This window comes from Primulina huaijiensis, chromosome 18 (assembly GCF_012295235.1).
Source record: "Primulina huaijiensis isolate GDHJ02 chromosome 18, ASM1229523v2, whole genome shotgun sequence".
Taxonomy (NCBI): domain Eukaryota; kingdom Viridiplantae; phylum Streptophyta; class Magnoliopsida; order Lamiales; family Gesneriaceae; genus Primulina; species Primulina huaijiensis.
Window position 1 is genome coordinate 4,435,803 of NC_133323.1, and position 15,953 is coordinate 4,451,755.

Here is a 15,953-nt window from a genome sequence, read left to right on the forward strand (position 1 = left end):
CGATCGGGTGTAATGATTTGTTGAACGATTTTAAACTTTGTGTTCTCTCTTTTTTTTTATTTATTACTTTTATAACATAATATTGGGATTTCGAGAGTTTGATTTTAGAGAAGTTAAAATTTTTCAAAAATTATATAATAATACAAATTTAAATAATGGATGGAAAAGTTGAAAGTTTGAGATGAGACGGAGACGAGTTTGAGTTAAATTTAACAAAATTCAAGACTCATTCTTCATCTCAGTATATGACATGTGGTGTACTAAAAAAATTGATATTATATGTATATAATATCATTAAAGAAACGTGGTTTTTTCTTATCAAGTCACTTAATAATTAAACTGAAGTAGTCAAAAATTAAAAGTTAATATATCAAAATTAAAATTTACAAATTTAACTGATCAATACCCAGAATTGGGAAAAAAACATTCGCTAATATTTAATTATTTTTTATATTTATTGGTCTGAATCAGAAAGATTTTTTTATATGTCACTTTCTACTTCTTTCGTTAACCTATCAAAATTTATTATATGGTATCGTTTTAAAATAATATATTATATAAAAATAATAAATTAATACAGATAACCATGTAATAAAGATACGTATCCTAAGTTCCTCCCAAGATAATCGGCGTCACTTCTGAGACTTCACTTTACTCCTGTGTAATCAGCTTTCCCTTTACATCTCTCTAAGCGCATTGTGTTGGTAAAATGAAGTCCTCCAGGCGGCCGTGGTTCTTCTCTTCCAGCTCTGCCACAGCCACCGTCTGCTCTTTCAATGACCATTCTGCCTCCGAATCCGATCCAATCCAAACACAGCCTGCGTCAGAACCCATTCCCGTTACTGTTCATATTCCCCTGAAATCCCCTTTACCAGAATCCTCCGCTGCTGTTAGGATACAGTCAGCCTACCGATCTCACATGGTGCGGACCCTTGTCAGGAAGATCGCCGCCGTCGATTCTGAAGCTAAATACTGGCAGAGAATCATCCAACGCCAGGCATTAATTCTGATTTCTCACTCGTTACTCGTACTTTGTGCTTCTGATTACGCTTCATTTTCTTTCTTTTCTACATAATCATATTAGTTTTTCGATTACGTAGCATAGGACTGATGTTATTGATCACCGAAAATTATACGATTGTGGAAGATATGAAGTTTGGTGAATTTTCTAGTGTTTTCACTACTATTTAAACTAATGAAATATTTATAGGTAAATTCTGGTGAGGTTAATCTAAATTAAAATGGCAGGAAACAAGTTTTTTTTTCTCATGTTGATTGTCTCTGTGATGTGAACTCCAGATTTTGTAGAGGGAAGACACGGTGCTGCTAACTGATTAGTCAGTTTCCCGAAATTGATTTTAAAAAAAAAAAGTTTAATTCGTAAAATTAAATTTAAAGACGTCCGGAAAATGTTTTTCCATAGAATTTTATGTTTGGTTGTGTACTCAGCTGCTACAATTGATGTATCCAATCGCAATGGACCAAAAATTCATGCTTATCCCCGTTGGATCACTTGTTCGCAAAGAGATTACTTCAGAAAAAGTATTTCTATGCCCTTCAAGATAGATCTTTTATCGGAAGTCAAAATATTTATGAACATGTGGCATTCTGATCTAATTTTCTTGCTATTGCTTCTTCTAACATTTGTTGACATGTGATTAATCAATTTTTTTAGCATTCATGCAAGTAATTGATGATGTTTTGATGTTTTCCTGCTGTATTTTATTACGAGGGAGCTCATCGGGTGCCATATCGCTAACTTTAGCTTTGTTGCCAAGTGTAGTACCAAGATAATTGAAACTATGTGTGAGGCAATGGATTAATGGAACAAAATAATTTTAATTTGAAAATTTAACATTAGCCTCGTTCATAATGCTATACTGATCTTCAGTATCCTTCTAAATGTATCTTAGCTGTTCATGGCAGGACACAGTTGATTCTGTGCGTACCAGTGAGAGGGAGAGGATCAAGATTAACGAAGCCCTGATGGGCTTGTTATTCAGTCTTGATTCGGTGCCTGGGATTGATCCCAATGTACGGGAGCTGAGGAGACATGTGAGCCGAAGGATTGTGGGGCTGCAAGAGATACTTGATGCTGTAACGGACTCTAGAGTTGAGAATTGGGTTGGATATTCGATGGATTGGGACAACATGTTAGTGGGGATTGAGAAAGAGATCTGCAAAGAAAAAGGCGGTGGGAATGAAATGGAGAGGTTTTGTGCCGAACATTTGGGGTTGCGGTGTCTTGAGAGGTTTCTTAGTGACCACTGACCAATGATCTTAAACATAATTATACTTGTGTTTTATATGTCTCTTTATTTGTTTGTAAATTTATATGCTGAAAACTCTCACGTGTTTGTTATTTCTTAAGAATCACGTCTTGTTTTTCTTGCCCATAAGTAAATGATATACAATGTAACAGAAACAGAAGATGTGTAAGATCATCTTTGAGTTCTGTTTGAGATATAAGACTTGGCTAAAGATGTTCCGTTTTCTGTCATTTCTTCTCCACTTCAATCCTCTTATACATTTTGTTTGCTTTATTAGTCCTATATGAAACATGCTAATAAATTATTTAGAATAAAAAGATTCACCATGTTAGAGTAACTATCGCTTTCTGATCTCGAACAGAAAAGGGTCTAAGGTCTCGTTCTTTTCTGTCCTTAACGTGACGAGTATCCAGTTTGAAACCCTTGAATGTTCCGAATTTGAAACAAATCAACGATATGCTGGAATGATTATATGAAAATATGAAAACAAAGGGAGGCTAAAGACGAAATTTGCACAAAGGACAAAATAGGACAAATAAGCTGTAACAACTGAATATTTTAGTTTTAGATTTCCAGCGAACAAACGGCAATACCCTGCGCTTTAAGGCGCCGCTCCAGGCCAATGAACGAAGGTCTTCAATAGCCAAAGAAGGGGATTCTTACCGAGCTTGCAAGCACAATTTTTTAACCATCTTCCATTGACTCTCTTTGGAGAGAAAAAAGATTATACCCAGCCCTTGGCATCTTCACCATTCTGGGCTTTTTGTATATCAACTCCAATGGTCACCTCAATTTTGCGTTACCTGTTACAGTATGGAACCTGCCCAAAATGGGTTTTGTGGGAGTCCACCATACCAGATTTGTGCTCCTTCAGCAGGAGATTCCAGGATCACCAGCGGCAGGGAAAGATTTGTATGTGAATGGGTGGAATTCCTATTGGTTTCTGAAGGAAAGCGCGTGGGGACAATCGAGATATAGGGTCTCTGAGATGCTCGAAAGAGGGGTTGACATGGAGTTGAGTGTTTGCAAGACTTGGGCTTTCAGTGATGGTTCTGGCCCCGATGTTCTTCAAATTAAACCAGGTCTCTTCAATGAAATGGTTTTCAAGGTTCTTGCTACTTGATTTGGGATCTTTTGAAGTTCTAAGTCAATGTGCTTGTGGATTTTGTCCGATTGCGTTGAGTTGTCGTGTTTCGATGTTTCTTCATTGTATTTCAGGCATTGGACTATGTATTGGTCGAAGCAAGGAGACATAGAATAAGATTAGTCCTCAGTCTTGTAAATAATATGAATGCTTTTGGTGGAAAAGCACAGTACGTAAAATGGGCGGAGGAAGCTGGAACCAACGTTTCTTCTTTAAGAGATCCATTTTTCTCCGACAGAACCATAGAAGGTTATTACAATTCTTATGTTAAGGTTCACGAACCTTGATTTGGAGGACATTGTTTTGATACTTGAACCCTTTCACAATGTAACTGTTTAGTGATTATTGCAGACTATTTTAACTAGAAATAATTCCTAAACCGGAGTAAACTATTCTGAGGAACCATTCATATTTGCCTGGGAACTCATGAACGAGCCCCGGTGTGAATCCGCTTCATGTTCTTCTGCTCTTCAGGTAAATGTGATTGGGGAGTTTTTGACCTAATTAGATGAACTAGAAATGCGAATGTATTGTAATTATTTTTAACCCAATCATACGATCAGCCCCAATGTTTAATGACTGACATTAACAGGATTGGATTACAGAGATATCTGCTTTTGTTAAAAGTACGGACCAAAAATATCTAGTGACTGTGGGACTTGAAGGGTTTTATGGATCAAAATCAAGTCAGAATTATGGAGTGAATCCAGGGGATTGGGCAGCATCCCTTGGATCAGATTCTATACAAAATTCAGCTATCAAAGATGTAGACTTTGCTTCAGTCCATGCTTACCCTACAGCTGGTTAGTAATGCCCTCTACTTTGGGAAAAGGAGTTCTGCAAAATTCTTTATTTTCTCTCTCAATTGTCAGCCACCTTTATCTTTAAATTCAGTGTAACATAATATCTTGCTTGTGAAATGGTAAAAATAATACAGAGTTTCCACGTTGAATGGTTGAACCTTTCGAGATATGCCTGTTGGGTAGTGGCAATTGCCCATACTACTATCATGTTTGGTGATGTGGTATTTAGGCTAATTATACTATATAGAAATGTCAGATGTCCACCAAGTCCATGATTTTAACATGGTATCAGAGTCCAAACCTAACGTTTTGTGTTATAATACCCCGATAGGCCACTTGCTAATGTACTTCACGCTCCAGTTATTTATTTCTTGATATGAGGGAGTGTGTTAGATAACTTACAGCAATTAAATTAAGTTTTTGGGAGTTGTATATATGGCTTGAACAATCCTCCGTTCTTGGAAGTTGTATATGAATTTGGACAATCCGCTTTTATTGAGAGTTGTATATAGTAGTGTTTGAGAGAGTTTCTGAGAAGTACTTTTAAGATTCTAGCTGCATGAAAGTGTTTTTGGGTGTTTGTGAGTGACAACTCCAACTCCAACTTCTATAACTTTTATCCAAAAGCTAAAAGTAAGAGTGTGATACTTTTTATTGCGTGTGCTTTTTTGTTTAGGGTTTAAAATTACAAGTTGACATTTATATATTTAAAATATTTATCATATTAAGTTTATTTTTTAAATAATATTTTAAATTTTTATATAATTTCCATTTCCATAATTTTTTATACATATTTTGTGTATTTATACAAATTTTGTCATTTTATATATTTTATTTTTATTAATCTTATATATTTTTCAAGCATTCATGTTATAAAAAATAAATTAATTTTGACACAATATTTATAATGTAATAATAATTATATACACACATTGTTGATGATGTGAGTATCAAATTTTAGATAATTAAAAGAGATCAATTTTATATAGTTTAAGGATATGGTTGTTATTTAATTAAAAATTAAGCTTGGATGCAATTATACTCCAAACACTCAAATTTTAACTTGTGTTAGTTGTCCCAAGTCAATTTGATAAAACATCTGGGAGTTGCATATATGGACTTGAACAATTCTCCCCCTTTGAGCTAGCTTTTGGGGTTGAGTTAGGTTTGAGTCACATTCTTAACACGATATCAGATCTCAGGTTCCACAGTTATGTGTCGGACTGTCTATAGTTGTATTACCCGTGCTGCCCATAGTTGGGTCATTGTAAATTTCATGCTCCGGATGTTCATTCTTGGGCGTGAGGGGGTATGGTAGTGGTCCCACATCGATTGAATAAAATCCCCGAGAGGTCCATATATGGATTTGGACTATCCTCCCGCCTTGAGCTAACTTTTGGAGTTGAGTTAGGTTCAAGTCCCGATCTTAACACAATTTCAAAATAATATCTAGAAAAATTACTTTGAAATAAGCAAAAGCTCTCCAAAACACTCTTTATATGGACTTTGACAATCCTATCCCTTGAGCTGTCTTTTGATATGGAGTTAGGCCATTCTTGATGTTAATAGAAACTTTGAGTCGGCTCGAATATTGGACTTTCTGAGACATACTTGTGAGCTAGCTTTCGGAGTGGAGTTGAGCTCAAGTCCATGATTTTATTATAAACTTTGAATTGCGCACTTCTTATTAGCTTGATCATTGGACTTTCCGAGACATGCCTGTTTGATGGTAATTAATTTACGATATAGAATATCTAAGTTACACCATAGTATTAGCTTGAATGTTGGGCCTTGATTTGAGACGTGCCTATTGGGTAGTGGCAAACTGGCGATTGCCCCTTCTATCGTGTTTGGTTATGTGGTATTTAGACTAATTTGTTTTGAGTTGCACGCCTCCGATGAGCATGAATTTTGGTACATCATCTTCACATGCTTTATTTCCATGAGCTGCAGGAGCATTTGTTAGGAGTGGATTACTCTTCCTAACTAATGTGGCTAACTATATATCACAGCGATTGCAGCATGATGTTGGTGTTCACATTTACTATCTAACCGTATGTTTTTATATAATGGCAAAAGCTTGATCTATATTTGTGCCCGTAGCAAATTGACTCTCTGACTTTTGCATAAACTTGGCAGAATTAGTTGCAAATGGACTGCCTTGCTAATTGATGTCCGTGTATGTTATGTTCCAGGATCCCAGTGGCAAACTTAGAAGCAAAAGTAAAATACCTTTCGAAGTGTGCCGATGCTCATATAATTGATAGCCAAAACGTGCTAAAGAAGCCTGTTCTTTTCACAGAATTGAGATGGGATCTCCGTTTACCCTCAAGACAGACAAGAGGATTAAATGACAGATATGTTATTCTGAAGACGGATTTCGACAGAATCTACGAGTCTGCAACGAGAAGGGAAGCTGGCTCAGAAGTTCTAATATGGCAGTTGTTGACTGAAGGGGTTGAAGAATATAGTGACGAATTCTCCTTCGTGGCCTGGGAATACCTATCTACGTATAAATTAATCTTGGAGCAATCTGGCAGGCTGAAAAAATACTCCTGCAGGGGGATTAACAAACGGGACAATTTCATCATAAAGATCCTTGTTTTAGCTAGATGCCCGTTTTCTGAGTCCTTGAACCTTTTGTTCTACACGAATTAAGAGTAAATTTGTAGAAAGGTCATTCAATCATTTTATTTCAGTTCAAGAAATTCCGAAGACAGTAACGGTGTTTGAATTGGAGTTGGAAGCAGGCCAAACCCCCCCAGCAACTTGTCTCATTTCCAAACACGTGAGTTTTCTGTTTCATTTCCTGCTGCATTTTGTATCCGTTAAAACCAGTTATATAAATTACAGCAACAATTAATTTTTGTCATTTTACTTCAAAATGTTACGATTTTTATGGAAAAGATCTCTACAAGAATAATTTAGAATTGATAATAATGAATAAAAAATCCCACAATCTCATAGTTAGATTCGATGACTAAATTAAAATTCCAAGATTCATGGCCAAAGTTCTTCAAAACACGGAAAAATTTACAACAAGATCACATTATTTTTAAGCCGAAACAGAGCAGATACATTTACACTGTAACAAACACTTCTTGCAGTCAGCCAGCCGCGGATACCCACTGTCGCAATCACATTTCTTGATGCACTTGGAACTTGATGCGCCGCACCACAGGCACCGGGCCATGCACTGCATCATAGTAACGCAGCGGGGGCAGACGTATTTCATCTGATTCGAGATGCACTTCTTGCAGTCGCCGCCATTAGAGGAACAAGAACCGAGACAAGAAGAAGACATTTCCCACAGTATCAGCATTGTTGCAAGCAAAATCGTCGTTTTTGACACCTTATATTTCTCCCCCATTTCCGCAAATTGGAGGTGTCTCTCTGTATTTTGATCTTGTGTCCGGTTAGCTCCCTGGAGAGTTATTATATAAGAAACTATGTGTCTTGTTTTTACATTATGCGGCAGACTTTGGAGATCGTGTATTTACTGGTTTTTTTGTGTACATTCAATTGTGCATTAACTGTTTTTTGTGGACATTTAATTACCGGATCCTACATGGAGGGACACTACCTCTATGATAGAATCAAGTGCTCAAATTTAACTACACATATATGGGGTTCACTAATTTTTTTAAAATCACATATGTGTGTGAATCTTGTCCATCCAAATCATGTGGAGACAGTGTCCCACATGTAGCATCGAAGCTACCCAATTACTCCTTCGGGTTTGAAATTTAAGCAGTGTCTTGGATTGCTCAACATTTATGCTTCCTTGGATTTTTTGTATGGTAATTAATTGGATATAATTTCAAATTATTAAGTACTCCAAATTATGGTTTGATGTTTGAGATAATATACGTAAATAATATATAATAAGGGTGATAAGAAAATAAAAATAAAAATAAAAATATATATAATATGATAAAGTGTATGATGTTTGGTATGATTTAATGAAAGCTATTTTAATAATTTAAGGGGTGCAAGGAGTTGGAAAAAATAAAATTAATATAGTGGGGAACGATACCCAAGCAAACATTGAGTTTGGATTTGTGTATTTTATGAGAAATTTAACCTTATAATTAAGTATAGATAAAACAATTTTTTTGTTTCACTTAAATTTTGGTGCACTAACTTTGATTTTTTTTAATTTTCGATCATATTTCACTGAAATTATGATGTGTATTGGGAAAATGTTGAGTTGTTATCGAAAAATTATGACTTATCTGATGTCACGTCAGCAGCTAGACCAAAATATTTCAAATCATAAATATGATTTTAATAATTCAATTAAGAAAATTGATCAAGTTGATATTTATAATATGGTTAAAAATGTTGTGCATGTGTGGAAAACTCAGCAATCTGCAAACCATTATAGCCAGGTAAATTTCACTTGGCAAACTTTGTGTGACAGACTTGTCCGAGAAATTGTTGATAGGAGAAATCGAATTTTCTGATTATTGATCGAACACTCATCTACTCTATCAACTTGAATATCTACTCATGTACATTTTTTTAAATATATAGACAGACTGCACACAGGACTAATTAGTCAATTAGGCCATCTCCTTTTCAAGGTAGGGACTAGAGACCTTTCCTACACCGTGTAAGTTGTATGTAAAGTGACATGGGGCAACACTCGACGTATCTCAATACAAATCCAGTAGAAATTAAACCTCTACTGCGACAAATATACATCTTAAATACTTTTATGACATGAAAAGAAAAACATTATATTACTCTTTTCCCTAATAATTTATCCTCATGTTTTTAAAATTTTGACGTATTTCATTGTGTCGAGTTTCAAGATTTGCACCAGAAAATTGTATTCCATTTGACTCCAACCCAAGCACAAATCGCTCACAAAGGCCCCCACTGCTGCATACTCCTCGAGTGCTCTATCATCAACCTTGTGTTGAATCAGCTCAGGCAAAACCAACCACATAAATGTCCAAAGTGCGAACACAAAAATCAATGGCCCAATTATTAGTTGCGGCGGCTCCCATTTTAAACCAAATTCCCTCTTCAAAATATTCTCCACAAGACAGAAAATCCCATGCATTAAAAAGAACAAAGTCGTTCCCCATGCAGGCTTTACATTTCCCAGATAGTAGAATACTAGGTCATGCATTAAGGATGATACAAGAAATGTAGCTAACATGGCCACAATTATGGCTCCCTTTTTGTATCCGGCCGACCATAATTTGCGGAAGATGGGGTTGAATACAGTGGACCGGAGGGCACTTGACGACACGCGGTTCCATCTGTGGCTCCAGAAGTCTTGTAATGACGTCGATAGGTATGGTTCGTTGAAAGGCGACTCCAGCTTGACGCCTAACAAGATTTGGCATATGTTCGCGGTTATTCCTAAGAGGACTTCCAAACCAATGTATATGTAGATACATATGAGGAACAAAGCCATATTTCTCGGGAGATTGTTCTTGTAAGGGGCCACGAAAGTAATCAAGAAGATGAAAAACAAGCCTTTTTTTGCATAGTGTAGAGGAGATTTTAAGCCAAGATTACTGTATGTTTTAGTAATATTTGGAGAATCATTGTATCCCTTTAAATTCTCATTATCTTGAGTTTTCTTTCGAGGGGTTTCTTCTTTGTTAGGAGGGGGATTTAGGGATGATTTTTGTCGGAGGATTTTGATCGGAAAACAAGAAATCAAGACAAAATGGCTAAGAGGGAGCGATGCATCAGACAATGGGCCATTTCCACATACCAATTGAAGAAGCTTAAATGTAGCTAACCAAGTGACAGAAAAGGCAGTTGTACATGTAAAATTTACTGAGTTCAGACTCAGTGGGAGGAACAAGAATATGCAAAACACTGGCAAATACATGAAGAATCTGAGTATACCTTTGGGAACCATTTTAGCCACGGCATAGCAGTAGCATACCGATAGAAAGACTGATGACCATACGTTCAACAAATTATTGATTTCTTGCATATTATTTCCTTTCAATTTTTGCCCTCCTCCTGGTGTTTAATTATCATTACTTTCTTGGGAAGATTTTAGAAATGTGGGAGATAAATATATATTTGGATGTGAAATGAGTGAATCATGCAATCTTTGAGAGACCAGTCCTTTCGGGGGCTTAGTTCATGTGAAATTGCAGAACAGTTGGGACTCATCAATTCTCTGTCACATATCTTGTTCCTGGTTTAAAGAAGAAGCTGGAAGTTTCTAACAGATTGCTCATGCATGTTACACCAGCTTCATGATTCCTTCCATTCTGGGAGGACCTTGGATTTAGGTAGGCAGGTGCGCAAGTTTATATATAATATATCAGTAAAATTATTTTCATATGTCAAGAATATATGTTATTTAATTTCTTAAAGTCATATAAAAAGCCAAAATTCCATTATCAAAAAACGAGGAGCAGATATTCAAAAGCTCACAACCCAAACCACAGTCCATGCCCGATCTCATACAGAACCGAACTTCATAAAAATTCACCAATTCAATGAAAATACTTGGCAATATCAGAAATATCAAAGGAAACAAAAAGTCCAGATAAAATTAAAATATCCACAGGGCCCAATATCTATCTATATTACCTGTATAAGTGTGCATGAACTTTGTTTTCTGATTATGAAAAGATAAAAATGAATTCTTTATCAATACAAATCCAAAAACTAAACAAGAATAGATATGTAAAATTTAAATTGATGTAAGACCAAAAATAGAATATAAAAATTTTATATTTATTCCACATAATATATAATTAATGGTTAATGAATTATCACTACAATATAATTTTAATGCAATAATTTATATCACTTCAAAAATAAAATATAACTCTTATATTAATTTTATCAAGTAATACATCTTTATGCCACATTTAAATATTTTATCCTTTTAATTTTCTCTCTACATGTTTTTTATATATAATTTTAGTGCAATTTTGTAATTATATTTTTAGTTCAATTTCTAATTAAGTAATAAATTATAGTATCATAAGAAGATTTATGAAAAAAATTAACTATATATACAATAATATAATAACATGATAAATATAGAATAATATGATAATAAGATTTATACTAAAATATTTTATGGTTTTTTTAACTACGAGTTGAAAGTACATAGTTTAATAAATTATTTAGGATAATCTATATCAACAATTATGAATGTTAATATATTAATATTCTCACAAAATATGACTCTTTTAGAAGAATTTAGAGAGTTTAGCTATTATATGGAATTTGAAGATTTTAGTAGCATTTAAAAAAATTAAATATCAGATAAATTTATAAATTCAATACAAAAAAATTGGAAGAATTTGAAACATCTACTAAGTTTGTTTAAGATTTAGATATTAAGGTCTAAAGGTAAAACTTGACCTTAGTTCTCAAAAAAAGTAGAATCAAAATCAAAACTAAAATATTTTTTGGTTTCAGTTCTAAAATCAGCTATATCATAATATATAGATTTTAAGACATATTTGTTAAACAATTAACTCCACCGTAACACATGTTGTATAACTATTTTATTTTATATTAATAAATAGATCATGTAACACTTTTTTAAAAAACATTATATATCAAACAAATTTATAAATTCAATATATAAAATTTGATAATATAAGATCTTTTGATTCATAATATTAAANATTTTAATAATTCTTAATTAACTAATGTATATGAAAAATATTTGATTGTAAAAAAAAAATATTTGCATGCATCTATTTTTTTCTTTCAAGTGAGATAATATAACTATCTATATGAAAATTTATATTGTAATACATATATAATTTTGATTTTAAAATATAGTAAAAATTCAAAAAATATATGAAAATTTGAAAAAAATTAATATCTATAACAAATGTATATATTATAGGTATGATTATTTTATTAAATTGTATAAATAAAAAATAACATGCATTTGAACTTCAAAATCAATCATCAATCAAAACTTTAAATATGTAATGCATGAAAATAGATATTAATGAGCAATTAAAAGACAGATTCTACTGTAAAAACAATATATGACATAATCTTTATAATAGATATGATAATAATGATTATTGGTTAATATTTGTCAAAGTATTATAGCTTTTACATATGATATTTTAATATCCTTATTTAATTATTTTGAAATCATATTAACTAATTTAAGAAATACAAAAATAACATTTTTTACGAAAGTTTAATTTTTTTTTATATTTCAAATTTTAATTATGAAAATAATAAAAATAGTTTTAAAATTTATATTTAATCGTTATTGTATGAGTTTATTTGATTTTATTTGATATTTGTCATAAAATCTTATTTGAATGTGTATTTAATTAAATTAGTTGATTTATTTATTATTTTAAAATTATATTTAACAATAAATTAATAGTCATCAATGTTAATCTACAAAAGATAGATTCTGATATAAAATTAATTATCCGAGATATAGAATTTTAAAAACAAAAAGTAAAAAAAAATCGTGTCAAATATTATTTAAATTGAATATTATGGGTTATATTTTATTACAAACATTATTATTTTATTAGTTTGATATTGTTTTGATAAGTTAGTCACGAAAATTTTAGATTATTCTTCCTTATACGTGGTATGTGTATATATATATTAAATTTGTTTCTGTTCATTACGTTCTATATATTATGTTCATTATCATTTATTATATAACATAAAATCAACTGCTTGAATTTTAATTTGAGGAACAATTTTGAAAGTAAGATAAATAAGTTCTTAATTAATTTATTTATCTAATGTGACAAGAGATTAAAATTGTTTTTTTAGACAATTTTTATTTTATAATTGGTATTTGCATACATCGTCCGTGCTTGTATAGAAAAACCAAGAATGAATAAATATATTCTAGTCTTCACTTTGGACAATAATTAAATCAACTGGAATTCTTCGGCTGACGCCGGACCTTAAGGCAATATTGATGTTATCCAATAGAGTTGCTCTATCAATGACATATAAAATATGAGGAGATTTGCTAAATTGTCAGTTCAAGAACAACACTCAAATTATGATTCATAAGGCAATCAACAAATGAGAACTGGTTCAAAGATCTACCCGCTTTTCAATCTCGGAAACGCACTCTTCCTGATTCTATTACACCCTCAGATCACATACCAACAATGAAAAAAGAAACACTAGAAATTAGAAAATGAAACGAGAGCAACAAAGGGAAAATTCTTAAGCTATTACTCAGCCACAATCTATGTTGACTGCCATTCTCTCTTGATTTCAAATGTATAATTCATCTCCAGGTAGCATCTGTTATCATCATCAAGGAACTGCACGGGCCACAAAAGATGTCAGTATGAATTGCACAATGCATTTCCTTACATTTTAGAATGTAAAATTCGCATAGAAACACAAAATTCAGATGGTTCAATTTCTTCTATTTGTTGCATCTATGATATGTATCTGTCAATTCATTATCCGCGAAAGCTATGGTTCCAGACCTGTGTTTTCGCCGAATATGATCCTCTAGCAAATATGCCAGAAGGGGTCGTTTCTTCAGGCATTTCATGGGTATAAGCCTCTGGCTGAGGACTGAAGGTTCCAATCATCTCTTTCGTGCTGTCCACTGGAGGAAAAGTTTGATCAACTGAGAATATAATTATTAGCTGGTTACAATGACAGATAAACAAAGAAAAGAACCTTTGATGCCGGTTTTCCAGACAGTGTTCTTGTACTTGAGGCCTGATACGATGTTGTTGTTGACCTGGAACATGAAATTGAGGCAATAATGGCTTCCCTCTTTGAGAATAAACCAAGGGCCTTTCGGGTTCCCATCTTCAGGTATCGGAAGAAATATATCATTCCTTCCGGGGGATTTGATTGCAAGGCTCAAAATTTTCACTTCTGGATCAAGGGTCTCTACAATGTTGTAGATTGCAGAAGATTTAGTTACAAGTTGTATAGGATCTAGTTGAAGGGTGATTAGGGGCTATTATTTCACATTATACGGACAAAATGATCGCTAAAACAATACAATGTGCTGGAAATGTTGTTGTACTGCACTGATCCAATATATAATCCCAAAAATTACCAGGGAAAAAAACATGAAAATCTACTATTACGAGAATGTTTGACACGGGATCTAATCGAAATGCACCCAAGATTTGAGCTTTTACAACAAAAATATACAAATATATAGAACTGACGTGTAAGAATAGAAGCAAAATAAATTTTTTTTTAAAAAAAAAGTAGACAAGAAAAATAAGATAAACAATTACCTCCAACAGAGTTCACGTCCACACTCCCAAGAAGCTGCTCCTTCCACCTCCTCAAACTCTCATCATCCTGTATTGGCAACATTTTCGGGCATAATTTTTACAATGCGCAGATATCCTACGTTTTCACCATAAAAACACAAACCTTGTCTTTTTCGGAAAGTTCTTTGAGGGTGCACTGCGGACCCAACTGTATCTTGGCTTCTGTATCTTCATCATATTCATCCTCAGTGGCATAAAGGGAGGTTTCACTCGTCTGTCTGCTGATCCTCCCTCCCGAATCGGGCACGATATCGGGGTCCGGATCGTTCGACCCGGATTTTTCAGTAACCGGGTCCCCGTTCTCATCAAATCCCATGCTTTTAGAACTTGACTCAGCTCCAACGGCCAAAGACATCAACCAGTAATATATTCACTGAACTTGTTCGACAAAAGAAATCCAGCCCAAAAGTCTGTCACATAACAAATGAACCAGTGTTGTTATCAACAGGAACCGAAAAACGAGCCCAGATTCAAAATGACAAAACAGAAAGAAACAAAAAGAAACTCTCTTTTACATATAATTAAATTATCCCACTGAGGAAAAAGAGAGAAAGAATCCGATAAAGGGTAGGGTGAAGAGAAACAGGGTTAAGTGCCCCCAGAAAAAGGACACGGGGAGAGCAGGAAAATCAAGAAACAAAAATGAGAGAGAACGAAATTTGCTCGGGGGAAGTTAACAAAAAATGGAAATGGTCCTGCGGTGATCCGTGATTGCGAATAAATCGGGGTATGAAATTAGGAAATCAAAATTAAAAAAATAATAATAATACACTAAGACAGGTGAAAGGATGGAGAGATCGTGAAGGTCACTTCACTAGCACTTCTTCCGAGGAGACGTCAACGACATGAACGTGAGAACAATAAAAGATATTAATTATCTCATTTTCACTTTTTTTAGTCAAGATATATTTATATATTTTTCCACTTTATTTTACTATCTAATTCAATATGTATCAATTTTAAAATGATTATGCTTATTTTACATTCTATAACATTGTTTTTAAAATCGGATCAAATTAATCGGTTCGATCGAAAATACGATTTGGATCCAGTCTAAAAACTGTTTTTACGGTCAATTCGATCAAAATCAATCAAAAACCGATAAATTAGTTAAAAAATCAGTTCGACTAGTCCATTACTTTTTTCATTTTTTGTAAATTCGATTTTTTCTTATATATATTTTTACTTAGATTTTATTCAATTATACTGTTTGGTGATAACCCTGAAAACGTTGCAATTTCTGACTTTGTCAAATGAAACATTTGCTTTACATTTTATATGGTCGACAAGTATAAATTTGGTATTATCTCTACGAATAGGTCTCTTGTGAGAAGGTCTCACGAATTTTTGTCTACGAGTCAACCTTACCGATATTTACAAAAAAATAATACTCTTAGCATAAAAAATAATACTTTTGCATGGATGACCCAAATAAGAGATCCGTCTCACAAAATACGACCCGTGAGACCGT

At 33.4% G+C, this 15,953-nt stretch overlaps 3 protein-coding genes and 1 pseudogene across 4 annotated transcripts; 2 read left to right on the forward strand and 2 right to left on the reverse strand.

The window, feature by feature from the left end:
• The first annotated feature begins 608 nt into the window (after window positions 1-608).
• Window positions 609-2,500, forward strand: LOC140964030 (BAG family molecular chaperone regulator 5, mitochondrial-like). Its single transcript, XM_073423514.1, has 2 exons — window positions 609-997; window positions 1,927-2,500. The coding sequence occupies exons 1-2, from the start codon at window positions 710-712 to the stop codon at window positions 2,269-2,271; spliced, it is 633 nt and encodes a 210-aa protein (XP_073279615.1). The 5' UTR covers window positions 609-709; the 3' UTR covers window positions 2,272-2,500.
• Window positions 2,501-2,958: 458 nt separating this feature from the next.
• LOC140964635 (mannan endo-1,4-beta-mannosidase 6-like) lies at window positions 2,959-7,677 on the forward strand (annotated as a pseudogene).
• A 1,006-nt stretch (window positions 7,678-8,683) lies between these two features.
• On the reverse strand, window positions 8,684-10,214 carry LOC140965255 (acyl-CoA--sterol O-acyltransferase 1-like). The gene has a single exon (XM_073425401.1). The coding sequence runs from the start codon at window positions 10,180-10,182 to the stop codon at window positions 8,989-8,991; it is 1,194 nt and encodes a 397-aa protein (XP_073281502.1). The 5' UTR covers window positions 10,183-10,214; the 3' UTR covers window positions 8,684-8,988.
• Window positions 10,215-13,187: 2,973 nt separating this feature from the next.
• On the reverse strand, window positions 13,188-15,215 carry LOC140963782 (rho GDP-dissociation inhibitor 1-like). Of its 2 annotated transcripts, XM_073423178.1 has the most exons (6): window positions 14,998-15,215; window positions 14,586-14,892; window positions 14,444-14,510; window positions 13,866-14,084; window positions 13,667-13,791; window positions 13,188-13,495 (listed from the first exon to the last, which is right to left on the reverse strand). In XM_073423178.1, exons 2-6 carry the CDS (start codon window positions 14,835-14,837, stop codon window positions 13,418-13,420), a joined length of 741 nt encoding a protein of 246 aa, XP_073279279.1. In that variant the 5' UTR covers window positions 14,838-14,892; window positions 14,998-15,215; the 3' UTR covers window positions 13,188-13,417. The 2 variants fall into 2 exon arrangements, with proteins under 2 accessions (XP_073279279.1, XP_073279278.1); XM_073423177.1 differs by having other exon boundaries at window positions 14,586-15,215.
• Between the last annotated feature and the right edge of the window lie 738 nt (window positions 15,216-15,953).

Coding starts and splice junctions, on each gene's coding strand:
- LOC140963782 (XM_073423178.1), bottom strand. CDS start 14,837: ATGTCTTTGGCCGTTGGAGCTGAGTCAAGTTCTAAAAGCATGGGATTT. Junction 14,511..14,585: donor AACTTTCCGAAAAAGACAAG/GTTTGTGTTTTT, acceptor TTGCCAATACAG/GATGATGAGAGTTTGAGGAG. Junction 14,085..14,443: donor GGACGTGAACTCTGTTGGAG/GTAATTGTTTAT, acceptor ACAACATTGTAG/AGACCCTTGATCCAGAAGTG.
- LOC140965255 (XM_073425401.1), bottom strand. CDS start 10,182: ATGCAAGAAATCAATAATTTGTTGAACGTATGGTCATCAGTCTTTCTA.
- LOC140964030 (XM_073423514.1), top strand. CDS start 710: ATGAAGTCCTCCAGGCGGCCGTGGTTCTTCTCTTCCAGCTCTGCCACA. Junction 998..1,926: donor AGAGAATCATCCAACGCCAG/GCATTAATTCTG, acceptor TGTTCATGGCAG/GACACAGTTGATTCTGTGCG.